General features: G+C 43.9%; 1 protein-coding gene across 6 annotated transcripts; it reads left to right on the plus strand.

Moving 5' to 3' along the window:
- The first annotated feature begins 2,017 nt into the window (after positions 1 to 2,017).
- On the plus strand, positions 2,018 to 13,743 carry si:dkey-39a18.1 (uncharacterized protein LOC557637 homolog). Of its 6 annotated transcripts, XM_042080459.1 has the most exons (7): positions 2,018 to 2,101; positions 2,480 to 2,575; positions 6,206 to 6,329; positions 7,288 to 7,499; positions 8,579 to 8,716; positions 11,115 to 11,359; positions 11,831 to 13,743. In XM_042080459.1, the coding sequence occupies exons 2-7, from the start codon at positions 2,526 to 2,528 to the stop codon at positions 12,277 to 12,279; spliced, it is 1,218 nt and encodes a 405-aa protein (XP_041936393.1). In that variant the 5' UTR covers positions 2,018 to 2,101; positions 2,480 to 2,525; the 3' UTR covers positions 12,280 to 13,743. The 6 variants fall into 6 exon arrangements, with proteins under 6 accessions (XP_041936393.1, XP_041936395.1, XP_041936394.1 ...); XM_042080461.1 differs by lacking the exon at positions 2,018 to 2,101 and having other exon boundaries at positions 2,489 to 2,575; positions 5,992 to 6,329; XM_042080460.1 differs by lacking the exons at positions 2,018 to 2,101; positions 2,480 to 2,575 and adding an exon at positions 3,944 to 4,333 and having other exon boundaries at positions 5,992 to 6,329.
- Positions 13,744 to 18,946: the final 5,203 nt, after the last annotated feature.

Genomic DNA, 18,946 nt, shown 5'->3' on the forward strand with positions numbered 1-18,946 from the left:
CATGTTTTATGCCAGACCAGATAGATTTAGAGTTATTTTTTCTTTAAAATCTTTGCATTGTCACCCACCAGTCATATTGATTTCATTTGTCTTGCATACTCCCAACCAAGAGTGTGTGTATCAGAGCAAGTATGTGTGAGCGAGCCAGTGAATTGTGGTCAGCGATGTTAAATGACCCCCCCCCCCCCCCCCCTCCTTCATTCTTCTCTTTTTCGTTTTTCTCTCTCCTGAATGCTATGGTTGTTGCGCAGTGGTCGCATCTGTGTAATCTGGGAAGGTAAAAGCACTTAATATGAAAACTTCTGGATACTTGTAAACCAGGACTTTTGCCCAGGCTCCAGCAACAAGAGCAGCAATTTGATATTGATTACATGACTGGGCCCTTGAAACCTACCATAGGACCTGAGCTGTACGTATGTGAAGCAAGTGATTTACAGCTTTTTTTTCCCCCTCTTTTTTTTATTTTGTCTCTCATCCACTGTTAGAGGTTCTGCAACTGTTCTGTTTCAGTTCTGAACTGTTTTGGGGGAAAAAAAAATACTTCAACTGCATCGACCAATTCCTTCATCTATTTTCCTCTGGATAATATTCCTCTTTCTTTTTGGTCTCCCTTTCTGCATTCCTCTGCCTCTCCTCTAGGGGGAGCCATCTGTATCCACCAACTTTAAATCACTTTAGATAAGAACTTTGATGGTTTGCAAAACACGTTTTTGAGGACTTCTGTTTGTTGGGAAATAAAGAAAAAAATAAGAGAAAAATAAAAACAAAAATGCGAAAAAAGACTGTTTCTTGCACCTGATGGATGGCACAGTCATTCCTGTTACTGTGAAGAGAGGCTCAACAGAGAAGGGGCAACATTGCTACCGGCAGCAACCTCCTGGCACCCTGGGCTGTGTGTGTGTCTGTGTGTGTCTGTGTGTGTCTGTGTGTGTCTGTGTGTGTCTGTGTGTGTCTGTGTGTGTCTGTGTGTGTCTGTGTGTGTCTGTGTGTGTGTGTGTGTCTGTGTGTGTGTGTGTGCACGTGCTTGCGTGTAATCAGTTGGTATGTATGTGTGTGTGTGCGCGCGCGCGCGTTTGTGTATCCTACTCGTAGGTGCTGGGTGGCTTCTATCTGCTCCACCTGGGAGATTTGCTGAAATAAAAGGTCCATTTCTGCCTGCGTTCAACTTCTCATTTATGTTCTTTGTCTTACACATAAACACCAAATAGAATGCACATTGCAGATGAAAGTTCCTGCACATCATAACAGTTAGTTGGCCAGATGAGTCAAATTGAACCATTAAATATCTATTAAAACATGTCAAAAAGTTTTTTTTTTTTTACTTTTATTAATAATGTAGTAGGCTGATGTGACTATGGAAGTAAAGCTTGTTTCTGTCACATTTTTGTGTGTGCGTAAAGCAGGACAGTCTAATACATACACAATGACTTTTCTAAATGTATTAATCTGTTGCATGTCTTTCAGGCTCTTCCTGACCTGGGTCATTTCCCGGTCACACCCCATCTCTCTCTCCGACATACACACACTTCCGATCCCACCCATCTCTCTCTTGCTTCCTGTCACTTTCCTCACTGACCTCAATAAAGGGGTGATATACCTAGAAATAAAATAATAATTGTTGTGTACTTCAGTACTTCAGGATCAAATAATTCCTTAAATCCATTGTTCATCAGTTGAGCTAGAAAGACAAGAAAATAAGCTACAGGTCTCCGAAGTGGTCAGCTGAAGTGACAGTCTTTTTTTTTTTATTGCCCTTCGTCGGCCGACTGCACCCCTGTAAATGTCAGACTAGTCAGTTTCTGTTTGCCTTTGAGCCAAACTGATGAAAACAACCTTCACTGGGGAGGGACACACACTACACAAGCACAACCTTCACTGGGGAAGGACACACAAAACAACCTTCACTGGGTAGGGACACACACTACACAACCTTCACTGGGGAGGGACACACTACACAAGCACAACCTTCACTGGGGAAGGACACACACAACAACCTTCACTGGGTAGGGACACACACTACACAAGCACAAGCTGCTCAATACTGACATGAAATGTTTGCTCTCTGTCCCCATACATTCGGTCATCCCCGTGTGCTGTACTGGTAGGTCTCTTTAGAATCTGCCATCTGGTAACATCTGCCAAATGGTTAAAATATAAGCTTCCCCTGCAAGTTTGTATTTGTGTGTGTGTGCATGCTTGTGTGTAATTGTGTGTGTGTGTGTAATGCATGCATACAAACATACAGCAGAGCAAACGTCTGTTACAAAAATGTAAAATAAATATTGCTCAAGATGGTCTAGCTTAAATAATAGAAAGGTTTGTATGCGTCTGTGAACATTCCAGCTGTGAAATCAGCTTGAATAGGTTGTTTGTTCAAATGTCCTTAAGATACCAAGATAAAGACTTTCTAGTTTGATGTAGCACAATGCAAAATGCTTATTGTAACATCTGCGTTTTCTGTGTTGCAAACACCTGACAGTTGGAATCGATGGCAGTTCTCCCATGTCCACAACTAGGCCTACAGTATGAAGAGACATATTGAAGCTGACATCCCTATGTACCCTGAAAGGACAAGGTAACACGGCAAATAAGACTTGACTATTAATCAGTGGAGAACTATAAGCTGCACAGTAAAGGTCACTGAATTTATCAATAAATGCTGAAAAGGCCAGACCAATTTGTATTTTTGGCCAAGCAGCAGATACAATGTAAGAGGACGAAGGATTGGGCATTCTGCTGCAGAAGGCTACAGCATCTTACGGGAGGGTATGCCTGGATTTGCCCGGCGAAGTGAACTAAATTGGTACATTTGTCGCAGTTTAATGAAAACGGCTCCTGTGATTCTTGCTAATGAGTCACGGTAATTATGTTAGCGGCTAATTTGCGCAGTTGTAGGCCTAATTTACCTGGAGGTTTAGGATGGCACCGGTGATCATTAGTTCAGACAGGCCTGCGGTGAAAACCTGAGCCTTCAATATGTTCGTGTTCTTGTTGCCAGCATATAGGCCTAAATAGCCATTAACTCTTTTTCTTGCATGTGTTTGAAGGGGTCAGCCCTGTTCCCAGCGCAATGGTCCGACAGCCCTATATTCCTACATTTCTAAGGTTAGGGTTAGGTGTTAGGGTTAGAGTTAAGCCTGAGGTGTGGGTGGGTTGGTGTTAGGGAATATAGTTATGAGCTGTGTTCCATGCCATTTTACCACACCAGTATTTGGGCAATGTCAACATTTCAAACAGCTTTTGGACAACACTTGGGATCTAGATGCACAAACAGACAGTGCTGCTTAACATCTCAACAGGGATATTTCTGTTCTTGTTTTATGACTGAAGTTTGGCGCATTGTTGGTAATCCCTACTCCCAGGTGAACCTGTGTTGGGACTAATCCCAAAACCCAGAGACACCCAGAGAGGGTAATAGACCAATTTCACAGTGTCCAGGTGTCCAGCCTCATTAATGTTAATACCTTAATTGGCAGGGTAAAACGTCTTCCTGTTTCTGTCTTTCCTGTGGCCTTTTCTTTTCCACAGGAAGTTGATTTACACAGCGGCCCCATTTTGTGAAATGGGCTAATTATTACCATGGGTGGAATGTGTTGGATGGTGTTTGGCAGGTCCATGAGAAAGGATGTATTGCCCCTCCCACAAAGAAATCAGTATTCACCAAAGATTCTAGAACAGAGCTCTGTTCTAGAATCTTTGGTATTCACACCAGATGGTAACCTAGGCTAGCCTAGCCAGCTATGCTAACCACAAGGCTCAAATTATCCAGTCTCCCTCTGGTTTCCTCATACACACACACACGTTTGCCTGAAGGCAAGGTGGCCCTTTTCCTCCTTCCACCTGACTGACAGCTATTATAGAAAACTGTTTTAATGTCTTGGTTAGGAGTGTGGCTTAGCACTAAGCTTGCCAATAACACAGCACTCATAGGCCTCCTTCATAGCTCTTAATGCACAAGTGAGCTGGCTTCTCATTAACAGATTATTGCACAAACGAAGAAGCATTTCTGTGCGGGAGGCCGAAGTGTGTGTCTCTGTGTGTGTGTGTGTGTGTGTGTGTTTGGATGTGAAGGGTTAATTTGAGGAATTCAATCTCTGTGTGAGGTCTTAAGATGGGAAAAAAAAGGCAAAACGGCAAAGAAACTTGGCAGCCAATCAGCCAATGGCCTGCTCTGGTGATTCAGCATTAGATTGGTCCAGTTGCATGGTCATGGTCTTGCAGGCAGACCGGGTAGCCTATACTTGATCGGCACACACTCTGTCAGGTCCAGTTGGTCAGCCCAGGCCTCCTCTGTGAATTTCCCAAACTGTCCAGCATGGTGTTTTGGACACAGGTATGGCCATTATCCTTTTCTGCTTGATTTTGTTATGACTTTGCAACTGTTCTCCTTGCTTTCCTAAGCTAAGCTAATCGAGATAACACCAGACAATAATGAGGTCATGCTTGTTCTTTCCCCAGGGAGCACAAATACTGTATTGATGAAAGATACAAAACATGAAAGAGTAGACCTTATACAGTAATAATGCAAGTGCTTGGTAAAATGGCATCATTTAGCGTTTGTTAGTTTGTTTTGTTTGACTTAAGAACTTAATCTTATTGATGTGTAGACACAGGAGTCACCCCAGTTAAATGTGCTGAACAACAGGGTTGTGTCCAACCAGTTAAATGTGCTGAACAACAGGGTTGTTGTCCATGTAGTGTCCAACCAGATCCAGGCAGCACTTTGTCAATGGCAAAATCAAACCCACCCTGTTCTGTTCCACTGTCTTGTTTGTCTATGCGTTTGGAAGAGAGATTGCGTTTTGAGTCTGGGTGGTGAATAGATTCTCATGTGGTGCCAATGAGAGGGGAAATCCAAGCTTATTTGAATGCAGTGTTCTTGCCCCGATTAGCAATCAATCAACAGTTTCCTGATTTAGACACTTCTCTCTGGATCCTACCCAGTTAAATCGCACGTGTGATGGTTGAAAAATATATTTTTTCCTTACTGAGCACTTATTTATATGCAAATCGATTTCCTACTATAATGGAATTATTTAAATCCGTTTCTGCTCTAAATGAAAGAATCTACTTAGGACAGAGCAAGAGAGAGAGAGAGAAAGAGAAAGAGAAAGAGAGAGAGAGAGAGAGAGAGAAATATCTTTACTCGTAATTAATATCAGAATGTATACGACTGGTGTTTCAAGGGACTTTAAAAAAGTCTTTCATGGTGCTCCAAGGGACCAGTATTCTCAGAGGTTGTTCTATTCAAGCAAACATGAGAGCCAGATGGGCCAGTGCCCTGTTGGGTGGGACTGGCTGAAAAGACAAGAGAGCTCTGCTGACGCATGATGCAACACACAGGGCTTGAGTATACCTTGTAAAATAAAAACGGCCCTGTTATTTGTGGATGCTCTTTTGAAGCGAAGGGTGCAGACTGCCCCTGACATGAGTAATTAACCTCCCTATTCAGGCACACACGCACACACATAGTCATACAGGTTAAAGTGTTGTAGGGGCGTTGTTGTAATTATCTTTTCCTATGAATTCATAATGTTGGAAAAGTGGAAGTGTTTTAGAAACTTTTCTCCAAAAAGTAATTATCTGCAGCCTGAGCTTGTTAACAAATTTTCTTCCCAACTCTTCTCAAATCCCTGGGCACCTTCAGTGCATATTTGTTTACAACACTGCCAAGGTGAGGCTGTTATTGCTATAACTGATATAATCGCTCATAACAGGGTCAGTTTCATTCTGTTAGCATAAATAATAGCAACAAATAATACAATCAGATTTGTGTACACAGAAGACCACTGGTTTCTCACCTTGACATTTAACATTTACACTTCTTTTCCACTGAGAGTGTGCTTTCATTTGTAAACAATCTAAGTTTAGAGTATGTCCTATATAATATAATAATTACACATCTCTTCCAGGGGAAGACAGTATTTTGGACGGCCATGCAACTATATCTGTGATAGTCCATTGTATGACTCCCTGTTGCTCAATTTGCAGGGAGATTCGGTGCAAAACATATGATCATATGTTCTAAAAAAATCCCCATACCTGATGAAAAATACTGCACTGTATGCACAAAGGCTTGCGGGAGCAGGACCAGGGGCTCATGAAATCACCTTCACAGAGTCTGTCTGTAAGGATCATCTCCTGTCTCAGACATCTCCACCTTCACAGAGTCTGTCTGTAAGGAAACTATCATCTCCTGTCTCAGACCTCTTCAGCTGGACCGGCTGAGGATGCTGTGTGGCAGAATGAGGAGACTCCAGTCTCCCTGTCGAGAGGTCTCCCCTGTGCCCTCCTGCTACTCAGAGCCAGTCTCCCTGCCACCACACAAGGTACTGATCCAGTGAGTCGATAGTGGAGGGTCTCCAGCATATTCATTGACAATAGGACAATGTATTGTACGTAATGTTGTCATTGGTCATTGGTCATTTTTATTTGCTGTATAGGCATTCGGTCTAAAAATGTGTAGAGGTCCAAGAGATGGATGGTTGCACACCATAATGTTCCCATAATGTGCCTCTGACATCTTCAGTGCTGTGGACTTGCAATTGCTTTCAGTGCTGCTTATGCTTTAAAGCTTATGTTTTTGAAGCCTGTGGTGGAAAACCACAGCAACTGTTTGGATGAAAAGACAGATGATTGTGGGATAGCTGGTGGAACAATAGCGTGATTACACCAGTGCTTTATTTGGCTTGGTTTGTGCAAAAATTTTTAGGTGGATTTAGGTGGAATATTACAAAATCTTTAACTTGTTTTGTTTGTTTTGTAAAAGGTTTTGTCATGGCCATGGCACCAAATTGCTGAGATTTATTCTATTTCCTCAAATACTGGTTGTCTGCATTCTGTTTGATGCAAATGAAGAACTCTCAGTTTCCTTGTGAATGCTGATGTCTCCCCTTCCCTCTCAGGCAACAAGTTTAATGGAACACTACTTTCCATGCTAATCTTCAGTCTACATAACCAGTGTATTGTAGTTAATGTCAAAACTATGAATGATGTCTCAGGGTTCACAGAAGTTGTTTATTTCTGTTGATCTTCTCGCTGAAGTTTTAATGTGTCTCCACGTCTAAGGATGTGCTGAAGTTTTAATGTGTCTCCACGTCTCTAAGGATGTGCTGAAGTTTTGTGTGTCTCCACGCCTTAAGGATGTGCTGAAGTTTTGTGTGTCTCCACGTCTAAGGATGTGCTGAAGTTTTGTGTGTCTCCACGTCTCTAAGGATGTGCTGAAGTTTTGTGTGTCTCCACGTCTCTATGGATGTGCTGAAGTTTTGTGTGTCTCCACGTCTTAAGGATGTGCTGCGGGGCCTGGCCAGTGTCGGAGAGGTGGACCGGGAGGACGCAGAGGAGGTGCTGAGCTTAAGGAGCCTTCCATGTGTGAGGAAGACCCTAAATAAGGACCTCCAAAAGGTCAAGAGGTCAAGAGGGTTCCCGACCCGACAGCTTGTGAAGGACGTCTCAGACGTCAGACTTCCAGCCATCAGCCATCAGCAGCCGGAGTCCAGGTATTCAATCAGTCAGTCAACCAGTGGGTTTTACTGTAATGAGGCTGTGATGCTACGAGAAGTGGTTTTCCCGAGGCTAAATCAAACGCTAATTGAGTAGCGGGTTCTCATTCAGGGACATACTGTTTTTGCCGACCATTTATGTCATATCAATAAAATCTGATTAAGTAAAGCTTGTGCTTATCATAGCTTGTTTATAATACACATATTCTGTGCGCTACAACCCTCGCAAAGACTGCTTGTGTTTGTGTGTGTGTGTGTGTGTGTGTGTGTCTGTGTGTGTGTGTATGTATGTGCATGTGTGTGATTTGGCTACTTGTGTGCATGTACATCCGTGTGTGTGTGTGTTTGTGTGGTTGTGTGTGTGTTCGTGCAGTAAAGAGCAGCACACCCACTTGTGTCCCCGGGGGGATGTAGGTTGAGGTAGCCAACGTAAACGCTCTGTGTGCCACCTGAGTGGTTTAATGTTAGGAGTCATGACCGTGCCATTGCAGTAAATGTAAAAATTAACCTACTTTGCATAGCATGCTGGGCAACCACCAGGGCCCAGATTTAGCAATAAGTCTCAGCTCTTTTCCTGATACATTTGTACCACATGAAACAGAGTAATAAGCCACTAACAAAGTACAGTGTCATTTTTCAGAGAAGTGCCAATAAAAAGGGTTTGTTTGATGTATTGTGCTTTCTCTCTCCCTCTCTCTCTCTCTCTCCCTCTCTCTCTCTCTCTCTCTTTCTTTCTGCATCTTGTTCTCGTCTGTGTCTTCCTTTGTGTGTTTCTCTGTGTGTGTGTGTGTGTGTGTGTGTGTGTGTGTGTGTGTGTGTGTGTGTGTGTGTGTGTGTGTGTGTGTGTGTGTGTGTGTGTAGGTCCATGGTCCTAGTAAGAGGTTTGCGCTGTGTGTTTCTCTGTGTGTGTGTGTGTGTGTGTGTGTGTGTGTGTGTGTGTGTGTGTGTGTGTAGGTCCATGCTCATCGTAAGAGGTTTGCGCTGTGTGTTTCTCTGTGTGTGTGTGTGTGTAGGTCCATGCTCATCGTAAGATGTTTGCGCTGTGTGTTTCTCTGTGTGTGTGTGTGTGTGTGTAGGTCCATGCTCATCGTAAGAGGTTTGCGCTGTGGAAGGAAAGTAGACAAATGTCCCCCACTAATGAGCTCCAGCCGGGTCCAAGACTCCAGCCGGAAGGCCAGCCTGCCCGAGAGACCACCTGGGCGGGCAGGCAGAAGGTCTAACACCCCATTTTGTCTTGTGTTATCTGTGATCTAGAATTTCATTTGCTCTGCAGGCTATAGACATGGTGCCTTCCTTATTTCAGAGCTGTGACCACAGCTGTGGTTTTTCTGTACATACAGTATAGCCTTGATTTTGTCGTTTTGTCTCAGATTTGAAATAATTGTTCATAATTGATCATATCCACACACTGTAATTACCTTTGCAGTGTACAGCACTCCTATTACCAGGATTATTGAGTCTGTGTGGCTTTCTAATAGTCCGCTGCTCACAGCTGGCGTAGGACGGTGTGGCTGGTTGCCATCGATGAAATGCTGCTAGAACACAAGGTGAACATGTGTGTTGTGTTAAAGGGGCAGTCTCCGTATTTCACAAGTTCACATTCCAGATTTGTGGAAAGAGTAGGAAATACAACAACTACGATGATTGTTGTGGACTCCAGACCTGCTGAAAAGTCTGTATTTCTGTATTTTGTCTCTCCATTCAACATAGTGACCCCCCCCCCCCCTTTGAAAAACAATAAAAAAAAATATCATAAAAAAAGAGCAAATTGAACGTATGTTTGGCGAGATCTCTAGCAGCAAGTGCTCAAGCAAAGTGCTGCAGTTTGAACAGGTAAACTAGGAATAAATGACCTGATAGAGCCTGACGCTATGGTTGCAGCAAAATTCGCCACACTCCTCCAAAACCGTTTGCAAAACCATTTCATTGTCGTAGTAAATTTGTTCATTTCCTAGATGACCTGAGAGTGTTGTGTGATAATTCTAAGAGGAGGGAGCCCTTTCAGTCTCTGTAGCCTTAGGGCCCCTTGTGTTCTTTAATCCTGCCGCTTTGTGAAGGTGAACATTTCAAGTGCATTGCAAACACCTGACCTGAGTCATATTAGACAAACACTCATTACAGTTGTGCTGTGATTGCAGGCCTATTGCGAATGCTCCTCGGCGGTTATCATTCATATGGCATATTTTCCTCGAGACTCCCACACTTCTCTCTCAGGTGTGCAGGCCTATCTGCCCGGCGCAGATGGAATGCAGAAGCTAACAGCACTAACAGAGGGGGTTGTTCTTTTAATTCCTAAATTCCTGCACTGATGAATAAAAGACGAGGCTGAGTCGATATCTATGCTCGCCAGACGTGTGCAGAGTCATTTTCTGCTTATTAATGATTTAAAGGCTGTTTAGTCTCTTGCTGGGGTGGTGGAGATGGTGGTGGTGGTGGTGGTGGTGGTGGAGATGGTGGTGGTGGGGGTTGGGTGACGGAGGGTGCAGTTTCAGAACTCCACTCGCTTATCTCCCCAAGCGAGGTGAGACGGTGAGAAGAGGTTAAGTGTGCGCATGGAGAGTTGAATCTCCTCCGGGTTGCTACGTTGCTGTTTCCTCAGTAGATAGGCTAATGGAGGCAAATGAAATCAAATGAGAGGAGCTTTGTTTGAGGTGGTGAGGTGGAGGGAGGGGGGGGGGGGGTGGGCAGGGATAAGAGAAAATGGAGTGAAATGAAAAGAAAAAAATGGGCAGTGCTGGGATTGCATTATTAACAGCGCTATCTTGTAGAGAGCAGTGGAGAGGCGCCTAATTGAAAATCGCAAGCCCTTGTTGTTCTCTCCGCGCACAACTTCTCACTTTGCATCTGCCCACGAAGGGCTGCAGTAAACGTCAAGTCAGGGCGCACCTGAACGAAAGCTATTTCAGAGCATTCCATCAGATATTCCCCACTGGTAATAGTTTTTATGAGAATCATAATAGGATTGAGTGCAGCCATTTTACCCAACGGGGAATGGGGAGTACTGTAACATGAAAATGTGGCCCGTGAGATATAAAAATGTATAATTGTAAAAAGCATTCATCCGGCTCTATTCATTTCTCAAACTGTTTTGGCGCTTGTCTAGAAAAACACACTTGGATGAAAGATGTATGAGGCCTTAATGGAGGCGCCTTCGGGGTGCCTGGTTTGTACAGATCAGTTCCACGGGCAGGCAGTCATCCGAGTTAAGCTATGGGCTACTAGAGTCAAAAGCACAGTGTTTCAACCATGCCCTCACCCACCTGCGGCAAGGTTTTATACAACTTCTATAATCCTCAAATCGTGTAGATTTTTAACTTTTGTATGATTTGATTGTATGATGATTTTTCTTGTAATATATATATATATATATATTTTCCTAGTTACTAATTAAATTACTTCTTTATAAGTTATTCATGTTTTTTGTGACGTTAATTGCTTAGGTGTTGTGTGAAATTGATTAGGCAACCAAATGACTGCAGAAGTACATTTATAAAGAAGTAGAAGTTTTTCTCTCTACTTGTGTGGATGTGAATGTCTACTCCACATATCATGCAGTCTATAATGTACATCAATAATATAGAAATAATATAGATTCTGTATGCTTCTCCATAGACCAGACAGACAGATAGTCAGCTCCTCTTCCTCTGAGCTCAGCCCACCGCATCACCATCCATCCCCCAGAGGAGCAGATCCCACTCCACAGATGTCCAATGAGATGGCAGATAGCCTGGAGTTATCCTCCAGGCATCCTTCCCATAATCCTCTGGGATCTTCCGTATCACCTCACAGGCAGTTCCTGGTCACGACCAGCCATGCATCACATGGCGTGACTAACACGGGCAAGACCGCAACACATGGTAAATATATTACGTGCATCGGATAGATAAGAGCCATTTATGCCTATATGATGGAACACTGGTATGCATGTGTTGTGAATGGTCAATATGTAGTGCACATACAATGATACAAGGAGGTTTATTTGTCACATACATAGTGATATTAACGTAAAGCATGTAGTGAAATTTCGTTTGGTGTTCAGCTTTTTCTGTGTACAGTAAGTGTGAAGAAAGAAAGATCAAGAAATATTTTAATAAATAGCAAAAGAATAAAATAAAAAGTGCCGTGTCAGTCCATGTGCAAGTGTGTAAAAAAACAAAACAAAAAAAAAACACATGCGTGTTTAACATGGATGTGAAAGCTTACCATGTGTGTGGAGTAGATGCTATCAGTGTGAAGGTGTGAAAGCAGAAGAGATAAAGGTTCACATGGAGACATGAATTTCACATCTGTAACACATGACTCACTGTTGAGCTCCACATCTGTTCCAGCTGTGCTGCCTCGGCCAGGGTGGAGGCGGGGGGTGGCGTTTAAGAGGGGCGCCCTGGAGTGTGTGTGGGAGGAGGAGGGTTGCGGGCCGCCCCCACCCTTGTCCGGGCCGTACCCCCACCTCCTGGAGCCACTGTCAGGCTTCCGCGAGCAGCTACACAGGCAGCTCTTGCACTCCCCACTGCCCTACAGAGACGAGGCGACATCGGGGGGAGCCCACGGCAGGGTGACCCCCACCTCTGCCCACCACCACCACCACCACCACCACCACATAATCTGCCCACTGGATGGAGCAGCAGCCGTGCCCCAGGGGTCAGTCACCATCTTGCTGCAGGATGCGGTGGACGTGCCTGGCTGGCATGGGCGAACGCTGCCCAAAATCACCATGACCCGTCCGACGCCCTCGCCAAAGCACGCCACGCTGCGCTGCGCAGTGAAAGCCGACAGTTAGCCTGAATCCACGTCTGTTCTGACGCCCATCCACCGATCATCTGGAATTGAACAGTCATCTGGTAGCAGGGATACTACAGGATAGGAATGGGTGGGGATCTGCCATGCGTCTGTCTTATAGTGCCCCCCAGTGGATGAATCCTGGGTGAGCTGTTTGTCTGTTGCGTTCTGCTGTTTGGGACAGACTGTAGAACTCACTCTTCTCACCTCACATTTGCTGTCATCCAGCTGATGTATTTTTAATTCTCCAAAGCCACTTGTTTTTTCTTCAAATGCAGATTTTTGTTAGATTTTATCTTTTATCTTTTTATCCATGGGTGCCAATCATCACTCACACGTTTAGCTCCAGCAGTAGACTACTTTGGAATATAGAGTTTTAACCCTCTGAATAGATTTTTAAAAAGTGTGTGTGTGGGTGCTTGCATGCTTCCTCTAGAATATAGAGTTTTTACCCTCTGGAGTCCTTTTGTGGTAATCTGACATGCCGTGACATCTTTCCACAAACATTTATCCAAAAGTGTCTAAGTACTGTAACAGACGTCTCCTCTGGAGCACAAACTCTTTACCATGAGTAGCACAGCCCTCCTTCCAATGCCTGTAGGCAAGGCAGGGTTATATAGAAGCCCTCACACACATTCAAAGACTTGTACAGGTGAAAGGACAGGAGAAGAATAGATTTAAAAAGTGTGTGCGTGTGTGCGTGCGTGCGTGCGTGCGTGCAATTCAAAGACTTGTATAGGAGACCAGGTAAAGTGACAAAAGACGCCTAGATTTAAAAAGTCAAGTTCATAACAGACTAGCTTCCATCCCCTCCACCTGACTGCCTATAGACTCAATTAAAAGCCCAGACTTACTCTCCTGTAAGCCTGCAGTTTAGGCCTCTACATACTGACTGCCTATAGACTCAATTAAAAGCCCAGACTTACTCTCCTGTAAGGCTGCAGTTTAGGCCTCTACATACTGACTGCCTATAGACTCAATTAAAAGCCCAGACTTACTCTCCTGTAAGCCTGCAGTTTAGGCCTCTACATACTGACTGCCTATAGACTGACGTCGATCTCTGCGCACAGTCTCTCAAAGTGCATTCACACAGCTGTGCCGACCATCTGTCTGAAAGGTTTTTTTCTCATACCCCGGGCTCATGGCTGTTTCTGTTGGACGCGCCAGGCGCATGCTAGATATGCTAATGATGGCCGAGCAGCTTATTTATACCCACCGACAGCTGTGGGTTTACCACCCCATGATTGAAGCGTGGCGTGTTTAATTGGCCTGCAATAACAGTGATTTCAGAAACGGTCATGGCTTTTGTGGTATAGGGATGTTTATGGTATAGGGATGTTTATGGTGTGCTGGAGAACACTACCTGCACTGGATAGATTTGGACAGGAATTGCTCCTTGTTGTTTTACACATGGGTTGTATTTTAATGAGAAGTCTTTTGGTTGAATGAAAAGCCACTAAATTATCATTTGGGTTGTTTTTTTTTGTCTTCTGTGGAAAGGTGGAGGTCTGATAACAGTGGAACAAAACACTCCACAGTTCAGCTATGTGGGGAACAAGAGAGGGATGGAAATGTATGCCCTCTAAATCCCATGTGGCTTTTGAGGTTCAGAGGTTGACACACACACACACACACATGCATATCACTACTCACACACTCGCCCACGCATACACACACACACGCGCACACACACATACAGTACATGCATATGCTCTCACACACACACTCTTTCTCCCTCCCTCTCTCTCTCTCTCTCTCTCTCTCTCTCTCTCTTACGCACACACACACATACATACTCTCTCACACACACACACACAGGCACGCACGCACTTGATGAGAAGTGACACGCCACCGCTGCAAGCCAAACCCCAGAAACAAAACTGACAACAGAAAGTAAACAATGTCAAAACAGAGTGTTGCAAAGGCCTGGGAGCACATCGCTTTGTGTGTGTGTGTGCGTGCGTGCGCGTGTGCATGCGTGTGTGTGCATGCGTGTGTATGTGTGTGTCACGCTACTACAATTTCTGTGCATGTTACACCCTGGAAAAGTAAGCACATAATCAGATGGACATGCATGTCACAATGCAAGCTTACAGAGAGAACTACCCAATGTGATTCTCTAGAACAGACTTTCCCAATCTATGTGCTGCAGTATACTGGTGTGTTATATATACAGGGCTGTGCAGGTGTGCCACAAGAAAAAAAATTGCATTTTTTTTTTCTTAATAATAATCATTCACATTTCATGAAATCACATTTAAACCTAACTATTTCATCTACACATTACCTTTTGCACTTCCGGTCACCCATGTATATTAGTCAAGTAATGTTATAATCACAAGCAACCAACAGCCAGTTAAACCTCAAACACTGCAAAAACATAAAATATAAGTTATTAATCCTATATTAAGATTAAAAAAATATTAATAGTTGGTAGTCCATGCATGCGTGCATGTATTCATATTTACATATACTGTATGTCTGCCTGTAAGTGTGTGTTTATACAGTGGTGGGATGGGGTGGTTATATGAAATATGTGTGTATTAGCAGTCTGAGTAACAGCTCCTGGTTTTTATGCTCTGATTATCCTGTCAGCCATTATCTGCCTATAGTTCTCCCTGCAGACAGCAGTCCTGGGGGCCAACACAGACACACACACACACACACACAATGCAGAGGGGCGTGCTTCACATTCCTGAAAGGAACGGCCTCAGAAAGCCGTTGCACCATCCAGTCACAGCACATTTTACCAATCAACACGTCCCAAATGTCCCAAATGTTGTGCTGTCCAGTCAGACAGGCCGACAATGGCATCAGTCCAGGGCTGTAGGTAAAGCCTGATGGCTCCAAAGACTATGACAAACAGTAGTCAACACCGAGGGAAGCGCTCATGAACAATGAGGTGCTGTTGTACTCTCTAGTCTTACAGTAATTCCACCTTTGTGAACGTCCCTCTGGTTGTCACAAACACAGAGATGCACAAACACAGCAGAGCCACTAGGAGGCGACATAGGACTAGCAGAAGAATGCCGAGGCTTCATTTAAATCCACTGGAGCCTCATCGTTTAACATGCAGAGAGACTAGCGATGCAAGCTGTGACATTAAAGTCATCATTAACATAATGGTGTGACATACCATTTCCCATGCCCCATCATTATAACTAGCATTTCTTTTGTTGTCAGGAGTATTACTGTGGAACCCCCTTTAAAGTGTATTCACATCCATGTCTGAAGGTATCACTGAGTAATTGGACCTGACCTTAGACCGTCTTGAGCAGTGAAGCCCACCGTATGGTCACTGAGGTAATTATTCTGTCAGCTGGGGAGACATCATCTTGTACCCGAGCCATAATCCACCTCCTCTTTATCTCAAATCGGCGTTTCTAAAAGCGGCCCGGCCACTTCGCGCTGATAGCAGCTGCTTACTGCATGGAAAACGCCCGGGCTAATTGTAGATTGTGCTGCGAATCAATCACACCCTCAAGCCCTGTACCCTCCGACCCCCCAGACACACACCGGACACACTCGCCATCTCTGGCCATCAGCTCAGATTTCATAGGTTGCTCGCCATCCCAAGACTAGACAAGGGCTTGGACACCCTGATTTTAAATTAAGCTGTAGACTTGGAACTGGACTTTCCGTGGTGATTTTCCAAGAGTGAGGCTCAGACAAGCAAGTGTTGTAACATCCAGTCCTAAGTCAGGTCTTAGTGGAGCTTGATGATGGATTCTCGCCATATAGTTTTTTGTTTTTTTACTTTCACTTGTTTATAGTACCATGTGGTTCACATGAGAATATTTTTTGGCAGATTCAGAAGGTGTGCACAAACCTACAACTATTACAGGAACAAAATGTGGTCAAACCAAAACTTTGCTTTGATAATCATCCAATAGGTAGTGTAAGGGTATAGGTTGCTTCTAATGGCAAACCTCTGAATCAACATAGATCTCAACGATCACACTGGGCACACAAAGATACACAAAGCAAACCAAAAGCTATGCTTTATAGTTTTAGACATCTTGCAATATAAAAAAAACATCAGGTGCTGATACACTTCCGAAAACTTATCACAATCTTTAAAAAGTAAAGCAAAAGCAAGCAAGCAGAACTACCCATACATGTCTTTGCATACAGGCCTCTCTGTTACATCATGCAGGCTCCAATGACCTTTGCAAAGCAAATGTACAGATAAGGTAGCAAAGCACTTGAAATGCTTCAAAGGTGATAGGCAATTGATGCCAAACTTATAGGCCGCATACTATTACTAATTAGTGAGAGCTGTTTTAGCACCTGTAAAACTGATAACATATCCTGTGACTGATCTAGCTATTTGTGGATAGGGTGTTGCTGTATAGCTGAAACGTTTTCCCGACACCAAGGCTTTCAATACAGCCAGACGATGTAGGTTAATTGAAGTAACAATGTTAATCTAATGAGAGGTGAGACCATAGAAGTAAATAAAGCTACACTGGATTTGGAAACATCGGTGAAGGTTCTTTTAGAGGACGCAAGTTTATACTCAGTGACCCATGCATCAGGTGACCCAGGAGAGAATCAGGCTGGAACGGCCCGAGGCCATGGGCGGACTGGCCATCTGGCATACCGGGCCAACGCACCTTTTGGGCCGATAGAATAGGCTATATATAATTTAATCATTTTGGCCAAGGATCGGCCCAAAGGGAGGACATCCAGCGGCCCATTGGTTACATTTCCATATTGACACTCGACTAATCCTATAACAGCTCACGTCAGGCCCACCCCTCGCATTTTGGCTCAGAGCCAGGATTTTGTGAGCGCATCAAAAGTTAATTGAAGTTGCCTACACGAAATTGCGGCGGGTGCGTAGTGACAATGGTGCAAAAGTAACACCAATGTAGAAGCTTCAAAAATACAATATTGCAAGTAGGCTAGCATATGTCAGCAACATGTTGAAGTTCGTTGAGTTTGAACGAGGATGTAAGCAAGCATAGGCAAGGGACAGTGAGCAGGTGGTGGAGCCTAGTTGAGGCTACATGATAAGAACTCAGTGGTGGAGCAGGTAGGCTACGTGTGACATGCCATGCTGACGATGATGATTATGATGACTTATTAATTGCGATAAGGTAGCCTATTGATAACGTAAGGCCGTGCTGTGATTATAATAACAAATAGCGCAACTTAAATGTTCTAAATGAATGATTTGCAAACCCGGACAGCAAAAGAGTGTCAAATCGATGTTAATTGTTGGTCAGATTGATCAGTTTCCGTCAGACGCCCAAAATTCAACATCGATGGCATGAGTGGTGGTTGGTCTCTCAAAGTAGAGCGTCGAAAGGGTTCTATCTTGGAAGGGTTATCATGGTAAAGATGGGCTTAAAGACTGTAGACTGACGGAAATGTAGGCTACAAAACATCAAGTCATATTCATGCACAAGCCAACTAATATACAGTAACCTATACGACAGGCTACTGGAAGACATTAAAGATAATTAGTTAATGTAGCTATAATGTTCCAAAATGTACCAGCAATGTAGTATAGCCTACAGGAATAAAATATTTCCAGCAACAGCCCTGTTTATTTCGTGTTGTTTCAGTTGTCCTACAGTGATAACTGGTATAAATTACATTAATGTCTAAGACAATCTGGGTAATTTAACTCTTTACACATAGGCTTCAGTAATGTTTGGTGCTGCTGTCAATTGTAGTCTATTGAATAATTTGAAATGATACTTTGAATTCAAGCAGAAACTCTTCTTTGATAATTGCTTGTTAGCCTACTTGAATATGGAGATCATGTGCTCCATGGCTACCTCTGATCAGTCAGAGTGATAGCCAATGAGGCCTACATCACTTTCAGTGCTCCATGACAGTTGAACATATATGCATAGTTAAGGAGGGTAATGCAAATATTTTGCATTTAATTAGGTGTGCCCGACCGATTTGAGGGCCGCTTGGGCCAAATATGCCAGGGCCGATTTTTGGTCCCAGTCCACCCCTGCCCGAGACCATTTCACTTACAGTAAGTAGAGAGACACAGTGTAGTCAAACTGAGTGAAAAACAACAATAAAACCATCTCTTAAAGTTCAGCATGTGCCAATTTACACACATGCCAGGCCATGGGTGTCTCACGGAGGTGCAAAGTGTGTCGCTGCGGTTTTCTTCAGGACACGATTAACAAGATGTCGCAGGCAGATACGCCAGTGATAATTTTAGCCGGTTACAGCAGCGCTAGCTCAAGCGCTGGCTAAATTAGCTAATTAGTGGCATGTGTCTGTGGTGGATCGTCTGAGTTGTGCACATGTCCAGGGCGTGCTGGAGAACATCTACATCATAGCATAGGTTGACCATAGAGAGATGATGTAGCCTAGGCAGTATAAACTACTAATGCTATCATAAACTTCTGCTAATGAAATGTATGATGAATGTCTTTACAATATACCAATTTAATATCAACTGTTACATGCAGTGTGTGTGTGTGTGTGTGTGCATGTGTGTGTGCACTTTAACACACTTGATGCACGTTCCTCCAACTCATTTCCTTTTCCTACACTAGTGAGCAGCCGCATTCTTCCCTCCTCTCTGGTGCATAATCCCCTAGTGTTCAGTTTGGACAGGTGAGGAGGAGTTCTGTTCATGTTGTGTGCCTCTTGCGTAACACCTGTCACAGAGGCTGACTGCAGCTCCGGTG

Source organism: Alosa sapidissima, chromosome 23 (genome assembly GCF_018492685.1).
Source record: "Alosa sapidissima isolate fAloSap1 chromosome 23, fAloSap1.pri, whole genome shotgun sequence".
NCBI classification, from domain to species: domain Eukaryota; kingdom Metazoa; phylum Chordata; class Actinopteri; order Clupeiformes; family Clupeidae; genus Alosa; species Alosa sapidissima.

Coding starts and splice junctions, on each gene's coding strand:
- si:dkey-39a18.1 (XM_042080459.1), top strand. CDS start 2,526: ATGAAGAGACATATTGAAGCTGACATCCCTATGTACCCTGAAAGGACA. Junction 2,576..6,205: donor ATGTACCCTGAAAGGACAAG/GTAACACGGCAA, acceptor CTCCTGTCTCAG/ACCTCTTCAGCTGGACCGGC. Junction 8,717..11,114: donor CCTGGGCGGGCAGGCAGAAG/GTCTAACACCCC, acceptor GCTTCTCCATAG/ACCAGACAGACAGATAGTCA.